The 26,874-nt window shown below is 38.9% G+C and overlaps 1 protein-coding gene across 1 annotated transcript; it reads left to right on the forward strand.

Annotated features, from left to right (window-relative positions):
* The first annotated feature begins 1,530 nt into the window (after positions 1–1,530).
* LOC111146465 (poly(A) binding protein cytoplasmic 1) lies at positions 1,531–17,689 on the forward strand. The gene is made up of 15 exons (XM_022502016.1): positions 1,531–2,241; positions 5,320–5,513; positions 5,714–5,829; positions 7,885–8,024; positions 9,599–9,693; positions 10,020–10,157; positions 10,356–10,451; positions 13,325–13,597; positions 13,817–13,907; positions 14,513–14,623; positions 14,711–14,865; positions 15,100–15,184; positions 15,645–15,775; positions 16,363–16,456; positions 17,241–17,689. The coding sequence occupies exons 1-14, from the start codon at positions 2,049–2,051 to the stop codon at positions 16,453–16,455; spliced, it is 1,911 nt and encodes a 636-aa protein (XP_022357724.1). The 5' UTR covers positions 1,531–2,048; the 3' UTR covers position 16,456; positions 17,241–17,689.
* Positions 17,690–26,874: the final 9,185 nt, after the last annotated feature.

A 26,874-nucleotide genomic window follows, 5' to 3' on the forward strand; every position in this document is an offset into this window, starting at 1 on the left:
GGTGGTTTAAATTTTAATTAAATGACAATAAAGCACCCAGTCCACAGCTGGCAATGTATCTGACATGCATTTAAGTTTATTGAATTAAAGAATGAATTGGGCAATCATTTAGCTTGAGACTGTTCCCTTAACAGTAAAATAAAGTTATTACTAGGTGCTCCACCACCCACACAAGATTGCGGTAGGGAACAAATGATAGGATGTTTATGCAAGTGCTTTAAAAACTGTAAAGTACATTACTACTTTAAAGTGGGGTTTTGTATGCTGACTTGATATCATTCCTATAAACTGGTATTTTCTAATGGCCATCAATTTATTAAATTTAGCATTTCTGCTGAAGTCCACAACTAATGTATAAAATTGTTTTAAACATTTGTAATACTGCATTGAAACTATTCCTAATTTGCCTGCTTGCAGGTCCGTGGTGCTATGTACAACTGTGAGACTCATACTTTAAGGAAAACGAATTTTTTTGAGTCCCGTTTTCTACCTCAGAGAAATCTCAAGTAGAAATAGCACGAATCAAAGATTCCAACCTAACAGCTTAAGTTAATAGTGATCACGATACTTTAAAAAGGGAAGCGTACAAAGACCCCGAAACAACCTTCCCTATTAAAGCCACTTTGACTAACGACAGGGTCCGGTGGAGACCGAGAAGAGTGCAGGTCTCGGAAACCTTGGGAGAGAAGCCCAAGGATTCCTCCCCTCCCCCTTCTACTGGAAGCACCGCGGGGCGGCGACCGGGGTCCAGCGCCGGGACGGTTGGGGGTCCCCGAGCCAGCAGCCAGGACCCGCGGCCAGTTGGGGTGAGCTAGCGCCGCGGCCGTTGGGGACTCCAGCTCCCAGCAGGCACCGCTTCTGCGGCCGACGCGCGTGGCGGCGCTGCCCGCTGGGAGTCGTAGTGCGGTCCGGGTAGGAGAAAAAGGAGCCAACCCGGCTCCTTTCACGCACATTTCGGAAACTGGGCCTGGAAGGAACCACGCCAGCCCACCCGTGCCCAGGGTCCCTAAGGGACAGGGGCGAGTAGAGCAAGGCAGGCCGTGGCGGGAAGAGGCCCGGACGGCCGTGCACGTGGGGGGTGGTTAGCGCCGAGGAACCCGGAAGCCCCGCGCGCCGCCCACCGCCGCGGTGACGGGTTAACGCTTCTCCAGGGTGGAGGTGGGGGCGGGGTGTGTGGAAGGAGAGGCCGTCCCACCCGACTCCTCTCAGACCCACTAGCTAGCCAGCCCTCCCCTCCCCCCGACGAGCTCTACGCAGCGCAGACCCGGCCCCCCGGCCGCGGCGCGTGCGCAGGAGCCCCGCCCCTCCGCCCCAGCCCACCCCCACACCCGCTGCAGCCGCCGCCGCCACCTCTCCCTTCCTCTCTGCTCTTTCCTCCTCCTGTTTTCTCTTCCCTCCTCCCACTCGCCTCCTTTTCTCCTCCTCCTCCGGCGCTGACGCTCGCGTAGGGCCCTGGCGTCAGACGCGCGGGGGCGGAGCGAGTGCGGCGGGGGGTATAAGTAGAGGGTGCAGGAGGCGGTGCTTCCCCTTCTCCCCGGCGGTTAGTGCTGAGAGTGCGGAGTGTGTGCTCCGGGCTCGGAACACACATTTATTATTAAAAAAATCCAAAAAAAATCTAAAAAAATCTTTTAAAAAACCCAAAAAAAATTTACAAAAAATCCGCGTCTCCCCCGCCGGAGACTTTTATTTTTTTTTCTTCCTCTTTTATAAAATAACCCGGTGAAGCAGCCGAGACCGACCCGCCCGCCCGCCCGCGGCCCCGCAGCAGCTCCAAGAAGGAACCAAGAGACCGAGGCCTTCCCCCTGCCCGGACCCGACACCGCCACCGCCACCCTTGCTTCCCAGCCGGCAGCCAGCAGCCAGCAGCCAGCGGCAGCCGATCGACCCCGTTCTGCGGCCGTTGAGTAGTTTTCGATTCCGGTTGATTTTTGTCCCTCTGCGCTTGCCCCCGCTCCCCTCCCCCCGGCTCCGGCCCCCGGCCCCAGCACTCGCTCTCCTCCTCTCACGGAAAGGTCGCGGCCTGTGGCCCTGCGGGCAGCCGTGCCGAGATGAACCCCAGCGCCCCCAGCTACCCCATGGCCTCGCTCTACGTGGGGGACCTACACCCCGACGTGACCGAGGCGATGCTCTACGAGAAGTTCAGCCCGGCCGGGCCCATCCTCTCCATCCGGGTCTGCAGGGACATGATCACCCGCCGCTCCTTGGGCTACGCGTATGTGAACTTCCAACAACCGGCGGACGGTGAGAGCCGGGCCCGGCGGGCTGGCGGGCGGGCGGCCATGAGGCGCAGGCGGCGGCGGGCGGGCTAGGCCGGCGGGCCCGGGGGAGGGGACGGGCGGGCATGTCACCCCCTGAGGGCCGGCGGGAAGAGGCTTGGGCGCCGGGACCGCTGCTCCCGGTGCCCGCGGGGACCCGCGCTGCCGGCAGCCGCACGCCTGGCCACTTCCTCCTTTGCGACCATTTTCTCGGCCTCAGCCGCTCTCAAACTTTAGGGTGATGACGCGCCGGGAGGGTTGGTGAGATTGGGTTCTTCCACCGCGCTCCCGCCAGTAGCCGCGGGCTTCTGGGGCGTCGGGAGCCGAGCCCCCTTCTCTGGTAATAGGTGGAGGCGCTCCCACCACCCCGGGCTCCTGCCGGCGCCCCAGGACGCGGAGGAAGTGCGATTCGGTGCTCGAAAAATACCACGTGTTGAACCCTGTAACCTCACAGGCCCGAGGCCTGTCTCTGCTACTGGCCCAATCGCCTGGGGGAGCCACAGGGCCTTAGGATAAAGTTAATTTGGTGATGTGGTGGTCCTCGGGTTTCTGATTCCATTCTTAATTTGTCAGTAACTGATGGCTCTAGAAATGTAGATTACCGCTGAGACGCGCATTTGGGGTTTTCCCCGAGTTCAGGCATTTCTCACTAATACTAACAGCAAGTTGGTGGGAGCAGAAGATGTGGAGGATGACCCTTTGGAAATGCACTGTTTTCTCAGGCATTGTAGGTTATTTGAGGTTTTTTTTATCCAAATTAGATTCGTAATACTGGTAATACAGAATGTTTCTTCCCTTCTGAAATAGTTCTGTGCTTTCGAGAGGTTTTCCTCCCTCCCCCCCCCCAAAATGTAATCAAATTTTGGCTGTAAACTTCGAGTGTAGTGTGGACTGGACCATTATACTTATTGGCCTTCAGTAGTAAAGGTTTCTTTATTTTTTAAAGTGGTCCGAATATCCGTATGTCATGGGTAATTGAACAAAATAACAGTACTAATTCACGGAGGAAAAAATGTGGCTAAAACTTATCTTTTTATTTTGAAGTTAAACAGTTCACAAAACAAAATTTGGCAAACAGATTAAGATATGTGGCATGATGAGTCCCCAGGATTTTCTTTATATTTGGATCAGTTAATTTCCAAAAGTTAGATTCACTCAATTTTACGGCCTAGTTTTGCTTTTATCCCCTCAAGCAGCTCGAATACATGTCAGCTAATATGGAATATAAAGAATTTACTTTTAAATTTTTAATTAAATTAACTCAATAGGACTGGAAGTTATTTAATGTTCAGCTTTTTGCTAGGTGAAGTTACTGTCACGATTTGGGTAGACACACTACTATTGAGTGACACAGCCAGAAGTTGTAAAACTGCACTGCAGGTTTCCTGCCCTTTTGCTCCGTAAGCAGTGGCTCCAAATGTCAGTCCTTAACAATTTTTCCAAACTCTGTACAAGATTTACCGCTGAATGAATAGATTAGGGAAGATAACTTTGGGGCAGGTAATCACAATCTAAAGTTAACAGAAAACTTGAACAAATCCTAAAGACTATAAAATGTAACTTTTGGAAGTGGCTGTTATTCTTTCCAAGCTTAACAATTTTAAAACAAACCCAATTTTTAAAATATCTTGTGATTTGAAAAGTTGAACTTCAGGTTACCATGGTTACCGTACACTGTTTGTATTCTCAGTCTATACCGGTGGGCCCGTACTGTAACTGCTCAAAAGAAGATAGCATTTGTTCATCTCACATTTGTTTGGTTTCTATATGTACAACTTACCGTTTTTCCAAATATTTTTTCAGTGGTTTTCTCTTTTTCTATTTACTGCAACATCGATGGGCTGGTAGGATAGCTTCTGAAAGTGACCAGTTTCCAATTTAACAGGAAGAGGTGACTCATTCAAAAGACGCTCAAGCAAAGTCAGCTAAAAAACTAGGGGAGCTGAGTAGGTGTGGTCAATTGATAATGAGCTGACAGCTGATTGTCACTATCTTCTAGAAACTGGAGCTTTCATTTATAAAAAGAAGTGGCCGGAAAATTTGTCCTCTCAATAAATTTACAGTTATATTGGATGGAATTTGTGGAAATTGGTGTTTCAGAACTTCAAATGGACTATGTTTTTTCCCTCTTGAGGACTAATGTTTTTTACTTAAGAATATCTTTCTCCATGAAAAGTCTCAGTTTATTTAATAAATGCTTCATGGTAGAGATGCACTTAATTCAGTATTTCATAGACTCTGAAATCAGGGTTGATTCTGAAATTTTTCTAGCACTATGCAGAAATAATAGATTAAATGATCAGTTATTAAGTAAATCAATGACTGAAGATAAAATTGGTTTTATATGTCAAGAAAGATTTAATGAGTGAATTGTGAATCTTACAGACCTGGCATTAAAAATTTTGTATTCATTATATAGCTAAGTATGCCAACCTCACATTAGTTTTTGAGGGCCTAATTCAAATCTTAATCTGAACAGATATAACTTTTTTTTTTTTTTTAAACATAGTAATACGAAGTTTGTGCCACGAGTCCCTGAAATCACCCAGCTCCCAAAATCCAGGGACTTTATTATTATTTTTTTAATGGACTAATTTTTGTATAATATTGGCTGTGGTAAGCAAAGAAGAGGCTGATTCTGACAAGAAATAAGGGAAGAAGTTAAAATGTTTGAAAAAACTAAAAACTTTTAAGTCTGGGTAATTTACAGTTACCTAGTATCTTTTATATTGCTCATTAAGCAGATTGTATGTGAAGGGGTATCTTGGTTTTATGTTGAACCAAAAGGGGATTTTAAATATATGGTAGTTAAAGGAAAAAATGTTTCAGAAATACATTGGTGATACGTCATCTGTTAAGATGGGAAATTGGGGTTTCTGATAATTGTCTTCTTTTTTAGCATTATACAATTTAAATCTAGACTAGTGTGAGGTGTAAGGCCCAGCAATTTTGAAATTTAGATAGGGAGAGAGGGACTATGCCCAACTACTTTCCCCATAATTTATATAATTCTTAGTGGTCTAGAAATGTTTTGAAGTAATACTCTGAACATGTCTTTTCACAGCGGAGCGTGCTTTGGACACCATGAATTTTGATGTTATAAAGGGCAAGCCAGTACGCATCATGTGGTCTCAGCGTGATCCATCACTTCGCAAAAGTGGAGTGGGCAACATATTCATTAAAAATTTGGACAAATCCATTGATAATAAAGCACTGTATGATACATTTTCTGCTTTTGGTAACATCCTTTCATGTAAGGTAAGCAAAAATGTGACAGGTAAACATAGTGTTTTACCTTCTTGTAGTTTATTCCTTAAAAGAGTAACCATGCTATCTGTTAATGGGTAGCTTTATTTCCCAAATACCCAGGCTAGGAGGCCGACAAGTTCTTTCTGAACCCTGGAAAAAATGGTAAATCAATAGCAAGTAATGAAAAATTGGTATCTGTTTTTCCCTAGGTGGTTTGTGATGAAAATGGCTCCAAAGGTTATGGATTTGTACATTTTGAGACACAGGAAGCAGCTGAAAGAGCTATTGAAAAAATGAATGGGATGCTACTAAATGATCGCAAAGTGTAAGTATAAATAGTTAATCATATTTCAGATCTGTTTTTAATAGTCCAAATCATTTCATTTTACAAGTTAATACATTTGTGCTCTTAAAGAGATTCAACTGGAGTGAAAATAATGAACCACATCTTGGTAGATTTTATCATTGTGTTTTTTCCTTGTTTGTTGTGACAAATGAGTAACAGTGAATTAATGTAATTAATTGGTCAACATTCAAGTCAGAAAGCAAAAGAAGATAGGTATACTGAGATACAAAGCTTTTTCAAAAGTGCATAGTTGAAAAACTAGGAATCCAGACAGAAACTTAATTCCTAAGGTAGTCATTGACCTGTTTTACATATGAGGAAACTGAGTTTAAAATAATTTGCCTGTATTTACCTGCTGGTTCAACAGATAAGCTGGGATACAAACCCAGTGATCTAAATTCAGAGTCTAAGTTGGCTCTTTACTTGGCCATACTACTACAGTTTATTGATGGGAGTAGTTGTTCTTTTACCTTTTCACCTTTCTTCACCCATTTAAAGGTAAAGTAGAATTAAACCAGCAATCTTCATAATTAATCTTTTCTGAGATAAACTTGTTTTTAAAAGTTGCAGACTTTTTATATAATGGCACTGATAAAACCTCTGAGACTATTCTGCTGCAGGTTATAAAACTGCAGATTTTATGAGCCCAAAGAAGTAACATCTCTAGTTTTTTATTGTTCGTGCCAGTGGTTTTTGTTTAATTATCTGAGCAAATTCAGCCTTAAGGTCATCTTATAAATGAGCTGAGTTCATGTTGCTGTGTAAACTGCAGTGATGACGTACAAATTGGGCTTAGTTCTAACAACTCCACTGCATCACTCTTAAGGTGTGGTTCCTATAAATCACTTCATGAAGTGCTGTGGTCATTCTGTACATGAAGAGATTGTTAGGTACATGGTGTTACGTCTTTGAATTTTGTGTCACTACATGATTAAGGAAAGACTGTAACGTATAAAGAACCCATATGTCTAAGAAACCAGCAGTTCCTCAATGCAAACAATGTTTACAAAGGCTAGTTGTTAGAATCCTTATTTTTTTGAAATAGCACATTTTTAAATGAGAGAAATATTTAGCATCATTAGTATTAGAAGATGAAACTATCTTAACAGTTTGCCTATCAACATGCTTGGAGGCAGGGGAAGAATGTCCAGTAATGGTGGGGGTCTAGATTAAATAAAGACTTAATTTATTGCTGTTTTGAGTATAAAATGGTGTAACCCTTTTGGAAAAGTCTGTATATATAAACTTAAGGTCATTTATATGCCTTTTGAACTATCATGATTTCTGCAACTCTATCATAAGAACATATAACAGAAAGGCTCATTAAGCTCCAGCATTATTAACAAAAAGCATGAAGTTGTGATATCCACAGTGGAAAATTATGTTCCTGTTGAGAATGTTCCTAAGGCTAATAGCTTGGAGAAGCACCACAGTATGGGTGGGGTGGGGAAGGTTAAGGAAAAGACCTAGGGAAAATCGTCACGATTTGGGTGGTATCATGGAAGATGGTTTTTTACTTTATTTTACAATAGTCTTAAATGACATGTATTACTATTATATTAGGGGAAAACTAAATTTTTAAAACATTTAGTTGATAATGCTGCAAAGAAAATTTGCCAAGCTGTTATGTGTTAGAGTACAGAATTCAGAAGTTTAAATTTCCATTTTAGAGAGCACAAACAATGTGCAAGGACCACTTTGAAATAGCAACGATAAAAGTCTTTTCTTTGGCATGGTTCATGTGTTACTCCCACTCATTTATATTGATAGGCATGATCTCTTTAACCCTGGGTTAGCTAGAAGGAAGGGAGGGAAGTGTGTATGAAGAAAAAATGCTTCCTTTTTTCTTATAGTTAAGAAGTTTGTTCTTATTTTATGCTTCCATTTTTTTCACTTAAGGCACTTGTTTTTAGTGTGCTCTTTATTCGAGATTCTGAAATTAACAGTAACAATTACAAAATCAACCATCAGCCTTAATTAATCTGAACTTAATAAAATAGAACCTAATTTTATAGTCCTTACATATTTTATTAGATTTGTTGGACGATTTAAGTCTCGTAAAGAACGAGAAGCAGAACTCGGAGCTAGGGCAAAAGAGTTCACCAATGTTTACATCAAGAATTTTGGAGAAGATATGGATGATGAGCGCCTTAAGGATCTCTTTGGCAAGTTTGGTAATGTGTCTGAATTAAATTTTTACACTCAAAGTTCTGAGTAATTGCTCAACATTAGTTTTGGCTAATACTTTATTCTAAAGTGAATGAAATGAAACTTAATATGGTACTTAAAAATAATTGTCGTTATCTGGATTAAACTACTGATAGTCCATTATACTACAAAGTAGTATATAAATAAAGGTTAATAGTGTTGTATTAGCACAGTAAGGTGTGACTGCCTAATTGGAACAGATTTTAAAAGGTTATGCTACAGTAAGAAATTGTGCTGGATTTCTGCCCGTACAGATCCCATCTCATCAGAGGCATGCACATGATAACAGCCAACTTAGGGTGGAATGCAGTCTTTAGTTATGGGACAGGAAAGCTGGCCAGCTTTAGGATATTTGGCCAGTCCTATTAAAAGCCTCATGTTTGAGCAATTTGAAACAATGACATTCAAAGACAAAGCCAGAGATCCTGATTCCCGTGATATCTCCTTGGGATGGCCTTCTGAATCCATGGGATCTTAATTTGTTCCTTGAATTTCAAATTAACTTGATTAAATTTTAAATCTGGAAAGTGTAACCAGCCTCACTTTAGATAGTTGTAACTGATCAGAAGATGAACTGTAAATTGAACGCTTTTGCAGGTGATTTGCTTGTCCCTTATCATTTGTTGATCTAATAAGTTCAGCAGGTGGCTTTTTTTTTTTTTTGAGCACCTCAAATGATACAGAATTAGGAAATCTAATACTTTCTTATTGCTGAACTAGTAGGCCACATTGAACCCTCTACTCCTTTGAGCAAAAAACTTGTCCTTTTGACAAAGATTGTGTCTTGCATCTTACTCCAAATTCTCTTTAGTGACTGGTTTTGTATATTTCATCGCCTTTTTTAATTAGAAGCTGTTGCTGAAGTTGAATATTGTTTACCAATTACCCCAAATGAATAATGTTATGAGAGGTGACCAATATGTAAATTTGTCAAATATTTTCTTGGCTGTTTGTCTCATAAAGATTGGAAGTACAGCTTAGGACCAGAGGTACATTCAAAAGAAACAATCTACCTGTGCCCATACATCTTCCATATTTTCTATAATCAAATGTGATTTTTAATCTTTTCTGGCCCCATCTGCCTGAGATAATGCCCACCTCAGTTAAGTGTCTTTTTCACTTGGGAGAACTGGGGCCACACGTCTCCAAATATGTGCTACTTCCTCAGAGTGATACTGTGTCTTTCCGCGGGTCAAACCCTGTATTCCCTCCACTCAGTTGAAAATCAAGTGGGCCAAGGGTTAAGAAAATCTTATTTCTTAATTCTGACGTCAAGAAATAAAATTGTTGGCCAATAAAAGGCAAATCTGGTTTGAACTAAGAATAAAATCTCATCTTTTAACAATTGTCTAAAACATATACCTCCTTAAATGAAGGGAGGGCTGTTTTAGTGAATAGAGTATTTAGCTTCTTAGTAGAAATACAAGGTCTTTGAAGAGACTGTTTTTTAATTTTTATTTTTTTCATGACTTGGTGTTGAAATTTGAAATGTATAAATGTTGTGTGGAATATGTTTGAATCATTTAAAAAATTTTTTTAGGACCTGCCTTAAGTGTGAAAGTAATGACTGATGAAAGTGGAAAATCCAAAGGTTTTGGATTTGTAAGCTTCGAAAGGCATGAAGATGCACAGAAAGTAAGACTCAAATATACTAACTAAAGATAGTATGGATTTCCTGTATTTTATAATAGGAAGGGAGATCATAGAAGGTTTCCTTGTTCTCATACTGAAAAGTACATGCATTACATTGGCTATTTTACATGTATTGTTTTTGAATTACTTGAATTTTTTGTATTAGTTTTGAGGGTATAAACTGGGAACCTGTATTCCCAAAACATTGAAGCCCAGTTACTGTGATGGGTCCACTTTAGCATGCGTAACCTGAAAATTTTTCTTGATTGTTAAAGCAGTGAACTTCTCTATTGCAAGTTAGTAATTAAAATTTCTGTGATTTCTGTAAGGCTGTGGATGAGATGAATGGAAAGGAGCTCAATGGAAAACAAATTTACGTTGGTCGAGCTCAGAAAAAAGTGGAACGGCAGACGGAACTTAAGCGCAAATTTGAACAGATGAAGCAAGATAGGATCACCAGATACCAGGTTCATTTTTAATTGACAAGCAAAATAAGACAGGGATGAGGAAACCTATTTTACATTCATTTCAGTTACTGCCAGGTAACTGGAGGGTTTGTGAGGGGGAAAGGAGAAGAAACATGGGCTAAAATACTAGGAAGTGTGCTTGAGTTCCACTGTGGATTTCTTTTTCCTTTTTCGATAGTTTGTTTTTTTGTTTTTTAGGGTGTTAACCTTTATGTGAAAAATCTTGATGATGGTATTGATGACGAACGTCTCCGGAAAGAGTTTTCTCCTTTTGGTACAATCACTAGTGCAAAGGTAAACTTACATACTTTAAGATTTGGGGACAATCCATGCACGTTGATAATATGTATGTAAGTTTCACATTTATACGCCTGAGTGTTTTTCTTATTTTATAAATGAAGAGTCACATAGGGGTTTTTGTTGTTACTGTTTTCCAAAAAGTCAGTCCTTTTTTTCTTCTTTTCTGGTAATCAGGTTTTTGCCTCATTGCTTCACAGACATTCAAATTTGAAATAGATGTAGTAGCCTTGATGGTTTATTTTTGTAGGGGACAAGTTCTGAATTCTTCCTGAGGTTGCATTCGTTGACCATAGCAATTGACCCTTACATAATATGCATTGTGCTATTCTCTTTAGTTATTTTTCTGGTTAAAGTGGCAACTTATTAGGGAACTATAATTGTTAATCAGGCAAAATTTATATTCACTTACACAATTCATTCTGGGGAGTCAAACTTTAAGTCCCCTAGTAAAGATAGATTTTCTTCCACTCAAAATCAGAAATGAAGAATTTCTATTCTAAATTCTGGGAATTTGATTTAATTAAGAACCTCTGTTCCAGGTGTTTTTTCTGATGTCCATGGTCCAAGAATTCCTCTGTATGTAAAGTTTTGTGCATATGTATTTTGGGATATGGGAGGAGTGTCTAAAACTTTAGTCAGATTCTCAAGAGTTCAAGAAACATTAAAATTCAGTGCTCTGGAATGACCTCGTGGCTGATCTTCCTAACTCATCTTTTCCTGTTAACTTCATTGATCAAAGGAGCTTCTATGATAGGAAATGTTAGGGCCCTACTAGATGAATACAAATAAAAATGAAGAGATGGAGTTGTCTTGCATTTTAGCCTGTGCTTTTGAGTACTTGGAGTGTGCTAGAATCCACTTCTGGGTATCTTTACCCGTTGTATGTTCCCTGAAAGTTGCTGAAGTTGAATATTATGCATGTTTTTAAAGTCCTTTGTCGATCATAATATCACTCGGTGGCAGAGATGTGAAAATTTGGCAAGTTTATTCTGGAGGAGGAGCTCATGTGTTAATGCTTGCTAAAAAAAAAAAAATAAAGCAGAAAGGTAAAAAGTGAAAAGTGATTTCCTTCCTCCATCCCATTTGGGTGTCCCTCCCAGATAATCTTCATGTTTGTCCAAATAGTTTTTGTAGATGTATAAACAATAATTTAGAAGACCAGGATGGTACTATACAGATTCTAGGACTTGCAGTTTCACTTAACAGGTCTGGATAGATATTTGCATATTCATTTCAGGGTTTTTTTCCCCCCCTAAGAGCTGAATATTCATTGTATAGATATACCGTAACTTATTTTACTGTACTTACATTGATAAACATTTCGGTTGCTTTATGTGTTTCCACTGTTAGACCCACCATTGTAATAAACGTGTATCTTTGCAAAAATGTATTTCTAAAGTTCCAGAATTAAAATACCTGGTTAGTGGGTATATTTAAAATGGATACAACCAACTTGTCCCAAAAGGTTAGACACATTCCTACTAGTCTTCTCCATTTAGTAGAAGTTGATATTACATCTTTTCCATTAGTGACATGCCTTTCATATGTTGACAGTTTTTCCTCTTTGCATATTTTTACATTGGATTGGTTGTCTTTTTATTGATTAGAGAGAATTTTATGTCAGCCCTTTGTTTTATATTGCAAATACTTTCTCCCAGTCTTTAACTTAGGACTTTGGGGGTTTTTTCATCTTTCCTCATATTTTTGCATTTTATATTCAGATTTAGAATCTTTGGCAGTTTGATTTTTCAGTGTGCTATAAATAAGAGATGTGACTTAATTCTTCTAGGTTGTCTCAATGTACCACACACATACTATATAATGCAAAGTCCATTTTTTCTGTTATTTTGAAATGTTAACTTTAATGCAGTAAATTCCCATAACTGCATGGGTGTGTCTCAGGGTCTTGTTCTAGGTACAGTTGACATACTCAGATGTATAGCATAATGACTTGATGTTCGTGTTGTATATGTTGTCAGAGGCTAATTTAGTTTAATATCCATCACTGTGCATAGTTAACAAAAATTTATTTTCCTTGTGATGAGAACTTTAAAGATCTACTCTTCAGGAACTTTTAGATATGTAGTACAGTAGTCTAATCTCTATGCTGTGCCTTAATTGCATTCCCAGGACTTAATTTGTAGCTGGGAATTTGTACCTTTTTAAAACCTTGATTTCCCCTACCCACTTTCCTCTGCCTTCAGCAACCATGAGGTCAGGGTGTTTTTTTGTTGTCTGGTTGGGTTTTGGTGTTTTGTTTTGATTCCACATACAAGTGAGGTCACTGGACTGTTTCATTGCTATTCTGTTTGTACCTATGCTACACCATACCAGTGAATATAGCTGTAGAACATGCTTATGTGTATTGCAGGCTAGTGAGGAGTTCTTTGCACCTCCTCATTGCGCCTTTAGAAGATCTTTTAAGTGTTTGGAAGCTTATTTATGGCCCTTTTGGTCTTGAATGTGAAATTTTTATTTTGAAATGTGGATATTCAGAAATTCAGCTGCTCCCCCTTCCCCACCAAAGAATAGTAAAGCATCTTGTCAACTTGCATTGCTAAGTCAAATTTTAATTTTAGTAGGCCTTGATTGGATCATGCAGATACTTAAACCTTAATATTCTGTTGACAGATCTAAAATCTGAGCACATTTACTGTCTTACCTCTACCTGTCTACTTTCTCTTGCTTGGCTGAGATAATGCATGTACATTGCTTGCCCTTAATATTGAGGTATTGAGGAAAAATTGTGGAAAAAAATGAAAGCATTAACAGTGTTTGCTTATTTGAGTCAGTAGCTATAATTATAATGTAATGCCTTCAGAGCCACATTCTATCATTGAATTAACTTTTTTTTTGTCTTTTAATAGGTTATGATGGAGGGTGGTCGCAGCAAAGGGTTTGGTTTTGTATGTTTCTCCTCCCCAGAAGAAGCCACAAAAGCAGTTACAGAAATGAATGGTAGAATTGTGGCCACCAAGCCATTGTATGTAGCTTTAGCTCAGCGCAAAGAAGAGCGCCAGGCTCACCTCACTAACCAGTATATGCAGAGAATGGCAAGTGTAAGAGCTGTGCCCAATCCTGTAATCAACCCCTACCAGCCAGCACCTCCTTCAGGTTACTTCATGGCAGCTATCCCACAGGTATGTTTCAGAAGAGAATAAAAACCTTATGCAGGTTTTCAAATTTGGTCATTTTTAGTTGTCTGTGCCCTACAGTAGACCTAAGATTAAAACATTTGAATTATGATTAAATTTGAAAAAGCTATGTAAGAGTATAAGGACTTGGCTGAATGTTTTGAGACCATAGAGCTAGCTGCATTATTGCTTTTCTTCACCTGATACATGGTTTGCTCTCTGCAGACTCAGAACCGTGCTGCATACTATCCTCCTAGCCAAATTGCTCAACTAAGACCAAGTCCTCGCTGGACTGCTCAGGGTGCCAGACCTCATCGTAAGCCTTTTGTTTTTAATTAAGGTTGTGAATTATTTGGACTAAAAATGTACTGGCTAAATTAGCTATATTTCAGCAGTATATTAATTGTTGCTTTTCATAATTTAGGGTTATGGGTGTTCATTTTGAGGATCCTAGTATTTTTTAAGAAGAATCCTAAAATGCCTCATCCTTCTTGTCTTACTGACAGAGTAATTTCTGTGCTGGTTTGATTTTATGATATATTTGGGAATGGATCCAACTTTTAACTTCATATTTGGATAGGCAGTAATTTTAAAAAATCTTGTTCCGTGTGTGAGGATCAGAGTCCTGGCCTTTTGCACCTTGCCTTGTGGCCCTGTGCTATATTGTAGGAGCACTTGCAACCAGGTTTGTGTATCATGTTCAGATAGTAATAAGTCCTTGTTCTTCTGAATGAATGTTTTATGTTTCATTCTCTGATCTGGGAATTCTGGGAAAATGGCAGGTGAGAGACTAAGCTTTAAGATACTATTTGCGTTTAGTCACTTTGGTTCCTTTGTTCGAACCTCAGCCCTAACAAAGCATTGAACACTTCCAGTGAGTTTTTTCCCAGGTAATGTGTGTTCTTATGTTTTTCAATGTAGCATTCCAAAATATGCCCGGTGCTATCCGCCCAGCCGCCCCTAGACCACCATTTAGTACTATGAGACCAGCTTCTTCACAGGTTCCGCGAGTCATGTCAACACAGCGTGTTGGTAAGTCTTAAAATACTTTCTGTAAAAATTGATTTCCAGTTTGAAAAAATCATGATAAAAGTATGCAACCACATGTTTGTTTTTTAGCTAACACATCAACACAGACAATGGGTCCACGTCCCGCAGCTGCCGCTGCCGCAGCTACTCCTGCTGTCCGCACCGTTCCGCAGTATAAGTACGCTGCAGGAGTCCGCAATCCTCAGCAACATCTTAATGCACAGCCACAAGTTACCATGCAGCAGGTAGGACTTACTCTTTATAAAGATGGCAGGCCTTGGTTGCAGTTAAAGAAGCTAAAAAGACAATTAGGAGAGCTTAAGCTATCTAGAACATTCTGCTCATTGACGTCCCATTAATTGTACGTAAAGGTGTCTGTGGGAATTAGACAAAGCACACAAGGACACTTAACTGACTGAACCACCCAGGCACCCCTACTTCTGTACTTTAAACTTAGAAAAATTCCCGTTTTTTTCTAGCCTGCTGTTCATGTACAAGGTCAGGAGCCTTTGACTGCTTCCATGTTGGCATCTGCCCCTCCTCAAGAGCAAAAGCAAATGTTGGGTAAGTGCCTCTGTCCTACCTAGTCAGTTACAGAGCAAGACTGACTACAAAATGGGGAAGATACTTAGCTTGTCATTTTTTAGTGCAAAGGCAGGTCTCAGGTTCCAGGATTGGTCTGAATTGACATGTCTGCTGAACATGTTAATAGTGTTCCAGGCTTTTAATGAAATACTTTGCTTTTGATGACTAGAATAATAGGGCATTATTTGCCATGGATCCCACTACAGTTTTGGAAGAGGGAATTTGAAGTAAATGAAAAAGAAACTTCAAGCACAGAATTAACACAGAATTAACGTTGCCTTGTGGTAGATCGTAATCGGTTTTTAACTATCAGAATGGTGGGTTTGGGCTTAGCATCTGTATGCTATATACAAAAGTGAGGTTCTTCAATTCAGTTTTTATCACGGTGGCTGCCTTTACACTTTTGACTGAAGGAATTTGTGTTTGTTTTTGATTCTAGGTGAACGGCTCTTTCCTCTAATTCAAGCCATGCACCCTACTCTTGCTGGTAAAATCACTGGCATGTTGTTGGAGATTGATAATTCAGAACTTCTTCATATGCTTGAGTCTCCGGAGTCTCTCCGTTCTAAAGTAATTTAAATTTGTCACTTACCTAACAGCCACTTACACTATGTATTCCAGGACCTTTCGTAGAAACTTGAACATCACTGAGTGCTTTATATAAGTCATGTGCAGTTCTAAGTTTTAGAACTCTCAGGTATAAACTTACCACCACATACGGTGCTTTTATCCCCATTTTGTAATATATGTGGGGAAACAAGCAATTGGGGGTCAGAAATTGGCCGTCTGCTCACACAGCTCGTCAAGGACAGAGCTTGGTTTCACCTCCAGTCAGTTTAACTCCAGCATCAGTGCTGTCTTAGCTGTGCTGCTGCTTTAGTGAAGAAAGAGATGTTTGCCATTGTTTCTCAACTTCGGGGGGAGTTATGGTGACAAGAGAGTAAGAAGTAAATGCAAGAGGGTTCATAACTGTAGAATAGTGCTGGAACGGAACCCAAAAGGATATGGCTACAGTTGAAATGGGTTTTTTTGAAAGTGGTTCTTGCCACTTGCATCTAGGGAAAGGAGTTTAGTTTGCCTTTTTTGGGCATTTATATGTTGTGAATTTGAAATTCTTCTAGTTTCTGCTTTTCAGAGCCAGTTTGTTCTTTTTTTAGGTTGATGAAGCTGTAGCTGTACTACAAGCCCACCAAGCTAAAGAGGCTGCCCAGAAAGCAGTGAACAGCGCCACTGGCGTTCCGGCTGTTTAACGTGAGCAGTCCTTCCTGGGGTTATTGGTTTAAGCTTGTTTTTTATCAGTTCGAGCATATTTTACAAGAAATCATTTTACCATTAATCCAAATGTATTGCTAACTTTTCAAAGAGAAGTAGAAATAGAAATTAAAGGAAATTTTACCTGTTAGCCTGGTATTGACTTGAATTTTGAAATCCAAGCGCTTTTAAATGTTTTAGGTTATAATTTGTGTAAGTGGGCTTGGCTGTTTGTGTACTTACTCTCCAAGGACTTTCATAGCTTCTACCTTTCCTTGGGGTGCAGTACTAACAGTTGCCCAGGGTCTGCATTCTTGCCTTTCATTACTTTCATGAAATGGGGTAATGTAGCAGCATAGCCCAGACCAGAGATTGCCAGAGCTTTTCTGTAAAGGACCAGATAGGAAATATTTTAGGATTTGTGGGCCATGACTGTAGTTTTAGGATGAAAGGACTCCTAGACATTACATAAATGAATAGTCATGTCTATGTACCAATAAAACTTTACAGAAACAGGCCGCAGACTAAATTTGGCCATGGGCTTTAAATTTGCTACTGACAAGTGCCAGAATTGGTCCTCTTGTTTTGTTGTTGGTACCTGACCATTTGCATTTATGCATTTTAAATTTGCACAGTGTTACATTTGATATATTTAATGTAATATGATTGCCAATATAGCAATAACTAGTAGTTCTATCACTCATTATTTTTAGCAGTTAGAATTATGAAGTGCTAGCCTCTTAGCAAGTTTGATGATTACATTTTTTTCTCCCTGCATTCACAGATTGATCAGGGACCACGAAAAGAAACTCGTGCTTCACCGAAGAAAAATATCTAAACATCGAAAAACTTAAACATTATGGAAAAAAAACATTGCAAAATATAAAATAAATAAAAAAAGGAAAGGAAACTTTGAACCTTATGTACCGAGCAAATGCCAGGTCTAGCAAACATAATGCTAGTCCTAGATTACTTATTGATTTAAAAACAACAAAAAAAGCCACAAAAAAATAGTAAAATATAAAAACAAATTAATGTTTTATAGACCCTGGGAAAAAGAGTTTTCAGCAAAGTACAAAAATTTAAAGCATTCCTTTCTTTAATTTTGTAATTCTTTACTGTGGAATAGCTCAGAATGTCACTTCTGTTTTAAATAACAGAATTGATAACTGAGCAAGGAAACATAATTTGGATTATAAAATTCTTGCTTTAATAAAAATTCCTTAAACAGTGCAGTGTTGTTACGCTGTTTCATTTCTCTTTGTAATTGGTTTTCCACAAATAGGTGATAAGCTGGAATTGGCAGAAGAACCTCTTCATGATGAAGGTGATGTTAAGTTCAAGGATATCATAGTTTTATGGAAAAGGGGGCACAAGAATTGATCCAGTTTGTTTTATGAATTTAGATTTCTTGAATTTTCTTGAATTTCTTAGAATTTCTTGAATTCTTGAACCAAGGTATATCTGTATTGTTTAATATTTTTTGAAATGATGCCAGTTTGACTATATTAAGTTTTCTTAGCTGGAAGTTAATTAGCTTAAACCCTCATTCTATGGTGTGAAACAGTAACAGCAGTGAGTCCTAAAGTTAGGATTAGTTTTAAGCCTTATTCTTGAAAAGATCTTTAATTTGATAGGAAATGAAGTCACAATCATCAACTAATACCTTGTCCCCTAAAATACTTGTGAAAAAGTATGTGGGGCTTCTCCATCTAGAGGACAGATTTAGAAGATGTGGGCCAGGGTCCAGTCACCTAAATAAAAATCCTTGGTAGTTTGAATACACTGTTCAGAGAATGGCCTAGTTTTAATTTCTGTTCCATCCTCCACATATACTACTAGCAAAGTTAAGCTTTCTGAGTTGTACATCTGATTATCTAAGACCAGGCTAAAATAATTTCAACACAAACTCTTCAGGAGCAAATAATGAATCCAGAAAAAACCATGATTATGACAGTGTTATCCTCTGCATAATGAAGCTTCAATCTCAGCTTCTCATGAAACTCCAGGAGCACATGTTAACCCCCACATACCCAATGGCTTAAATAATGTATTTTGCCTGACTGTACACTTACCTCTTACAGGCTGACAGAACACGTAGATGAAAACAATTTCTCTTAGTCAAAATGCTTTAAGGCAGAAAAGTATATACCATTTTTGTTAAATTTGAATACAAAATGGCTCAAGCTTTGAGACACCTTAAAAGTTATATCCATAAAATTCCGTGCTTACATTCCAAGATCTAAAGTAGCAGATAGGATTTGCATAGAGAATAGGTCTCTATACACTGCATCGTTGGGATTTCTTTTGTGAGACCACCTATCACCCCCATCTGTTCTTGAAAGGTCTTTATTAGATGTAGCAAACTTTCCATGACTGTTGAGAGGAACCAATAAAAGTGTAAAGTATTTAGACCTTTGTGATCTGCTTGTAGGAATTAAGAAAAAAATCCACATTTGGTTATTTGATGATATATTTGCAAATTCATCTACTCACCAGAAGTTAACTTATAGCCCAAAAGTATTTATTTGCCTTTACAGTCATTTCCCAACATGGCACGGAAAATCTGGTATGAAACACGTTCCAACTGAAGTTGAATAAACAAGTATCCTTTGTGAGGTTTGTCAAGCTAGGGCCATGTTCTTGACATTTCTGTGCTTATTGGTGATTGTGCTGTTTAAATCATTCCTAAGCATAATGCTTAGGTGCTGTCTGGTGTCCCTAGGTTCGGGAAGATAGATGAGCTTCATTCAGGCATAAGTTATAGAGCTGTTGGCTGAGTTCAAGGTTAACTATATATTAAGTAAGGTGTCTTTAAACAGGAACACATAAAGCAAGGATATATTGATGGAAATGGGGCTGGCTTACAGGTACCTGTTTCCTCTAGGAGCAATGTTTCAATATTTGCCAATACATTGTTAGTAAGACTTCATAGACCATAATAACAGCCACAATTAATGAAGGCTGGTTGTAGCTCCTAGAAAGCTTATAATCTACAGTTGTTTATTTTGAAGCGCCTAATTTCATGTGTGATTTGAAGTGAAGCAGAATAAGATGACTAGCGTGCTCCTGCACATCTTTCTAAAGCCTGTTGTGGGGGCTTTGGAAGTTTTCAGACAAATTGATAGGTGGCATTTTTCTCTGGATACTGGATGTATAATCTAGGCTAACTGGAAACTTTTTAGCCTAGAATCTTCATTTTCTTTAGCATGTACCTGAAGACTTAATGGGTAAAATAAGCAAAGGTAATGTATCTTGTTTTAATGCATGCCATCTTTGAGTCTATTTCTTACCCTCCCATCAAAGTAATGGATCCCAAGTGGTTGACACTGTAGAGAGTACTTAGAAATTTTCTTAATCTTTTGATGTAAAACCATGGTCCCAGATTATTTGCAGTGAGTAAATGACTTTGAAGAAGACTGGATACTTGGGTTTAATGAGTGCATTCTCCCTATAAAATAGTTCTCATGGGAAGGAGGTGAATCAGAAGTTTGGTTGAAGTTGGAACAAGCAAAACGGGTGGTTAGATCAGTGCACTGGCCAATATCATCAGTGCACACCACTTTGCTAGGAGACCAGATGGTCATGAGGACATCTGAGTCTGCTGGACAGGACAGCCACCCCTTTGGACAATGCCAAGGCTACACTGGATTTCTGTTGCCCTTTTTCTGGGCTTCATATGGACTCTTGTGTAAATCTAACCTCTTCAGGTAGATAATATGATTGGTTAGATTTAAGGGTTCTTCCTTACCACTTTGATAGCTTTTAGATGTTGCTGAGTCTTTTTTTTAAAACCATCGAGTTAGGAATATTAAGCATTTACATGGCAGGATTTGAGGGTAACCCCATTTCAAATTTTAGGTGTTAATCCTAGCTTTTTATCAAATCCAATCACAATCATGGCAAATTTAGGGGGGAAGAAAAGATGGTCTTCCCCACAAAGGCAGAAAAACATGCAATTTACTTACTTTGTTATTGACATTGTCCCCAGAAAACGAAAAAACATGGGATACTAGTCTAAATTAATATTCTTTCTGTAGAGAAAAAGCCCTTCACATTAGATGTCAAGAATATTTGTATTTTTTTGAAATGATCTCAAATTACATAATAACTGTTGATAAGGTATATATGAGCAGATGGACTTACGGTTGATGATGGGGTTTTTTTCAGTGCAACCCCCCAAGTAAAAAATAACTATACATTTGTAATATAGAATGAGTTGATGCTAAATTGAATGCCAAAGGCATGTCCTTCCAATTTTTCAATTCGAGTAGGCTTTATAAGTAACATTAGTGATGTAATTTACAATACCAACTGTGATGCACTGGTAATTAGAAGAGTGAGCCTTCTGGCAGGGGCGTGGAAAGTCATGGAATCTTTTCTCCTAATGAAAGATGTCTGCTTTGGAATCAATAAGGGTAACTGCTAATACTGAACATGTACAGCATGTTTACTTACCAAATGAATTCTTTACATGCACTATTATTGTTAAGACCACTCTGAGATTCAGTAATACATTCCCATCTTCAGGAAACTGAAGCTTTAAGTTTCATGATTTGCCCAAAAGCACATAGTAAGTGATGGTGAAGCTGGTATTTGAATCTAGACCCTTAGGCCTAGAGTTCATGCCAAAACTCTGGGTAAATGGTCTATAAGTTACCAAAAAAAAAAAAAAAAAAAAAACCTTCCAAAAAAAAGCAAGTATGTATTTGGGCTTACCTTCAGCCTCAGGGCGGTGGGGGGTGGTGAGAGGCAGCATGACATGACACAGGTCTATCAAAGCACATGGTAAGAAGCAAAAACAAAGATGCTTTTCTCTTGACACGATTTAGGGCAGCCAAAAAAAACAAAAGGAGTCATTATTTAGAAGAAAAAGGTCTTTACCAAAGCTGGGCTTAAAATTCTAAATCAGAATATTTTCTTTTCTTCTGAACATCTTGGACTGCCTGGGACTCTCAAACATTTCCTTTAGCAACCCTGTGATGGTTTTTCTGTGCTTGTTCATATTTCCATTCTTCTAGGTTCTCTTGGAATTGGTAAATGGATTTAGTCAAAACTTTTTAATTATGAGTTTTTTTTAAAACCTGTGAAATTAACCTTCTGACCCCTGTATTGCATTTCTGTGCCAGTTAGGAAAGTATGAACATTTTCTCAACAGTTTCTAAGAAATGTGTTTGATATGATGTGAAGTGCTGCTGCTAAAGAAGAAATTGCAAACAAATTAGGTATGTTTTAAGTAACACATACTGCTAGTAAGTGGCAAAGCCAAATCCAGAACTCTAAGACTCTGACTTGAGTCTATGCTATTATTAGCTTTTACTTTAATTTAGCTTTTATTTCTCTTGTTAATCCTTTATGCTGAAAAAATTCAACAGACAGGAATTCTGTGTATTTCCTTTATCAATATATGAATAACTAGTAACTTTTTAAAGATAGAATTTTTTTTCTGTTGTCATTTAAACTTTGTCTCAGAGATCACAGTCTCAAAGTGATGTCAGAATCATGGTAATGTTAAGTCATTTCTCTTTTTTCTCTCCCCTTTTATGACCAGTAGACATCCATAACTGGGCAAAAGTGCCTCTGCTGGTTACCCCAAGGGACACACCAGTCCACCTGTGCCCTCAGAAATAGGTCCTTTCTAGTAAGGGCTACAGATCCAAGAGATTTGGTGAGCCTCCCATCCCCTGTGATGGGAGGTAAAATGAGCTTGGAGAATGCAAAACTGGGCAGATACCAGCTGAGATCATGTGGAGTCCAAGCTCTGGAGGGGAAACTTCAGCATGCCAACAGAATGGGGCAGAGATGGGTAGAGACAGATTTAGATGCAAAGGAGCGGGAGGAACTCAAGCAGGGTGGCCCATCTCTGCAGGTTGATACTGCAAGGGTCTGGGCTTTGAGCCACCTTTATGGCAGAGGAGATGGAAAGTGAAAATGGTGAGTGAATGCCTGGCTACCACAGTTGTGTGAGACAAACCTGTTTCTCTCCCAGCAGCACCCAGATTTCTTAGGAAGAACTTCTATGACTTGTGGACCAGAAGGAGAAAGGGAAGGAGGCAGGTAAGGATATCAAAGGGCATTACATTATCTGGTGTGTTTGTCAGGACTTCAACAGCAAGTCCACCCACAAACCTCTGGGAATATCCCCACTCTGGGGTCCTCCCACACTAGGCTGTGGGCACCTTCAATACTTCTAAGTACCAAACCCATACCTCCCTACCTCTGCTGTCAGCTCCTTGTGTGCACTCCCAAGTACACCCCAAGAGCCAGCTCTCCAGCAGACATAGAAGATGCCCAGATAATAGGCCAAGGTCAGTGCACAAGGGAGAAACCACAAAATGAGCTATAGCACTACAGTCTGGAAGACAAAAGCAAGGTTTCTAATAGCCAGCCTGTTGAAATGTAAGAACCAAAGAGGAGATAATACATAAGTTAAAGCGCTTGCTACTTCAAATGTGAAGGCAGAAATGCATACTATAAACAGCATCAAGGAGATACAGTATCGGGGGCACCTGGGTGGCTCAGTCTGTTAAGCATCTGCTTTCTGCTCAGGTCTTGATCCCAGGGCCCTGGGATGGAGCCCTGTGTCAGGCTCTGCTCAGGGAGGAGCCTGCTTCTCCCTCTCCCTGTGCCTACTGCTCCACCTGCTTGTGTGTTCTCTCTCTCTCCCCCTCAAATAAATAGATAAAATCTTAAAAAAAAAAAATACTATCACAAAAAGAAAATAATTCTCCAGGGAATACAAAGGACCAGAATAGTAAGATCTAACTGATAAAGAATTCACAATATCTTTTATGAGGAAATTCAACAAGCTACAAAAAAACCCAATGAACTCAGGAATAAAACATGAACAGAAAGAGTTCTTTACCAAAGAGATTAAAATTATTTTGAAAAACTAATAAATTCTGGGCTCAAAAATTTAATGAATGAATGGAAGAATGTACTAGAGCATCAGTAACAGGACAGAGGAGATGGAAGAATAAATGACTTGAAGAGCAGGAGTATAGAGAAAATTCCAGAGGAGAGGGAACTAGGATCTAAAAGGAGTGAAGAAATGCTAAAGGAGTTACTGAATTCCATCAGGAAGGCAAGTAACAGAAAAACTATCGTACCAGAAAGAGAAGAGAGGAAAGAAGGCAGATTATATGAGGAAATAACAGCTGAGAATTTTCCAAACCCAGGAAAGGGCTTGGATATAACACGTCTGCAAAGCTAACAACGCCTTATAATTTCGATGCAAAAAGACCTTCCCCAAGACAAATACTACAACTCAAAAATCAATGATAAAGAATCTTAAAGGCAGCCAGGGTGAAAAAAAGTAACCTCCAAAGCAATTATATTAGGCTATCAACAGATTTCTTCCAGAAACTACAAGCCAGGGGAGAGTAGAAGGACATATTCCAAGTGTTAAAAGATTTAAAAAAAAAAAAAAAATGCTAGCCAGGAATACTTTTATCAGGCACAATTATTCTTCAGATACAAAGGAGAAATAACTCCCTCACACAAAAGTTGAGGGAGTTCACACCACTAGACCTGCCTTGTAATAAAGGCTGAAAGGAATTCTTTAAGCTGAAAGGAAAATATGCTAATCAGAGACATGAAAACACGAAAGTACACAACATTCTGGTAAAGGTGAAAAATAGGAAGTGTAACTCTATTAGAATGGTGTGCTAACCACTATAGTATAAAAGTTGAAAAAGGTATCAAAAGTATAACTAATATGATTTGCTAAAAAATATACAGCATAAAAATAAGTAAATTGTGACACCAAAAATATAAAAAGGGAGTAAAAGTGTGGATCCTTTGAGGCAAATAAATGCAAGTTGCTATCAGCATAAAATGAACTATTTTCTCTATGAGATGTTACATGTAAGCCTCATGGTAATCACAAAGTGAAAAGTCGAGAGTAGATTTATGGGGGGTTGGGGGGGTGGCAGGGAGAGAACAGAGCATACCACCTTGGAAAACCACCAATTTACAAAGAAACAGATGGAAAAAGAAACAATGGAGATACAGGATAACTAGAAGTGAAGAGGTGGCATTAATAATCTTTACATATCAATAATCACTCTAAATGTGAATAGGTTGGATTCACCACTCAAGAGGCAGATTGGTTGGATAGAATAACAAGCCACAAATATATGCTTCCTAAAGGAGAGTCAGCTCAGCCCTAAAGACACACACAGGTTCAAACTGAAGGGACAGAAGAAGATATTCTAGGTGAATGGAAACCAAAAGAAAGTAGAGATAGCCATATTTATTTCAGACAACTAGACTTTAACCCAAAAAAGGGTAATGAGACAAAGAAGGTCATTATATAATGATAAAGTTGTCTTTACATCCAGAAGATAAAACAATCATAAGTATATATGCACCCAACATTGGAGCACCTAAATGTATTAAGCAAATAGTAACAGATCTGAAAGGAGAAATAGACAATACCATAATAGTGGGGGGACTTCAATACTAGTTAGGGACTCTCAGCAATTGATTGATCATCCACACAAAAAAATTAACAGGGAAACGTTGGAATTTTTTTTTAAAGATTTTATTATTTATTTGACAGAGATCACAGGTAGGCAGAGAGGCAGGCAGAGAGAGAGGAGGAAGCAGGCTCCCTGCTGAGCAGAGAGCCAGATGCGGGGCTCGATCCCAGGACTCTGGGACCATGACTCTGGGATCTAAGCCAAAGGCAAAGGCTTTAACCCACTGAGCCATCCAGGCACCCCAAAACGTTGGAATTTAACCATACTTTAGACCAGGTTGACTTAACAGACATGTGGAACATTCCATCCAACAGCAGAATACACATTCTTCTGAAGTACACGTGGTAACATTCTCTAGGATAGATCATATGATAGGACATTAAACCAGTCTTAGCACATTTAAGAAGATAGAAATCATACCAACTATCTTTTGGGACCACAATAATATGGAACTAGAGATAAACAGGAACAAAGTTGGAAAATCAACAAACATGGAAACTAAACACACTTCTGAACAACAAATGGGTCAAAGATAAAAGAGACATTATTTTAAAACAAATGGAAATGGAAACAAATAGCAAAGTCTATGGAATGGTATTTGGAGAAGTTTAAAGCAATGAATATTTTAAGAAATTAGATCTCTGATAAGCAATCTAACTTCATACCTCGAGGAACTAGAAAAATTAAGCCCAAAGTTAACAGAAGGAAAAGAGTGTGGAAGTTCCACAAAAAATTAAAAATGCAATTACTATATGATCCAGTAATTCCACTCCTGGGTATTTACCCAAGAAAATAAAAACACTAATTTGAGAAGATATGTGCACCCCTGTGTTTATTACAGCATTTCTTACAATAGCCAAAATATGGAAGCAACCAAAGTGTCCACTATAGATCTATAGATGAATGGATAAAAGAATAAAAAAGGGGTGTGTGTGTGTGTGTGTGTGTGTGTGTGTGTGTGTATTTGTAATGGAATACTAATGAACCATAAAAAAGAATGAAATCTTGTCATTTGCAACAAATGGAAAGACCTAGAGGGTATAATGTTAAGTGAAATAAGTCAGAGAAAAACAAAGACCATATGACTTTACTCATGTGGAATTTAAGAAACAAAACAAATAAAAAAAGGCATACACACAAAGCAAAATAAAACCAAAAAACCCACCCCAGACTCTTAAATATAGAGAACAAACTGGTTGCTACCAGAGGGGAGGTGAGTGGGGGCATGGGTGGAATAGATAAAGGGGAGTAAGAGTACTTATCTTCATGAGCACTCAGAAATGTGTAGAATTGTTAAATCACTATATTGTACACCGAAAAGTAATATAACACTGTACATTAATTATAATTGAATTTAAATAAAAAAACAACCTGAGCAAATGAGATTAATCATGGAGATGAAAAGATGGTTCGACATATGGAAATCAATAAATGCAATGCATTACATCAATAGAATGAAAGCTAAAAATCACATGGTTATCAAAATGGATGCAGAAAAAAGCACTTAACAAAACACAGTATCACTTTCATGATAAAAACCCTCAACAGATTAAGTATAGGAGGAAGATACCTAACATAATAAAAGCCATAAATGGAAAGCCCATAGCTGATATTATATTCAACAGTGAAAAATTGAGAACTTCCTCTAAGATCAGAAACAAGCTAAATATAACCACTCTCACCACTCTTATTCAATATAATACTGGAAGTCCTAGCTGGAGCAATTAGGCAATACAAACAAATGAAAGGCATCCAAATTGGAAAGGAAGAGGTAAGTGGCACCTGGCTGGCTCATCCAAAGAGCATGCAACTGTTGATGTTGGGGTCATGAGTTTGAACTCCATGTTGGGTGTAGAGATTGCTTAAAATAAATTTTAAAAAAAAATTTTAAAAAGGAAAGAAGTAAAATGGTCATTGTATTCAGATGACAAATTT

The sequence above is a fragment of the Enhydra lutris genome, unplaced genomic scaffold, assembly GCF_002288905.1.
Source record: "Enhydra lutris kenyoni isolate GAN:26980312 unplaced genomic scaffold, ASM228890v2 scaffoldscaffold14, whole genome shotgun sequence".
NCBI lineage: Eukaryota > Metazoa > Chordata > Mammalia > Carnivora > Mustelidae > Enhydra > Enhydra lutris.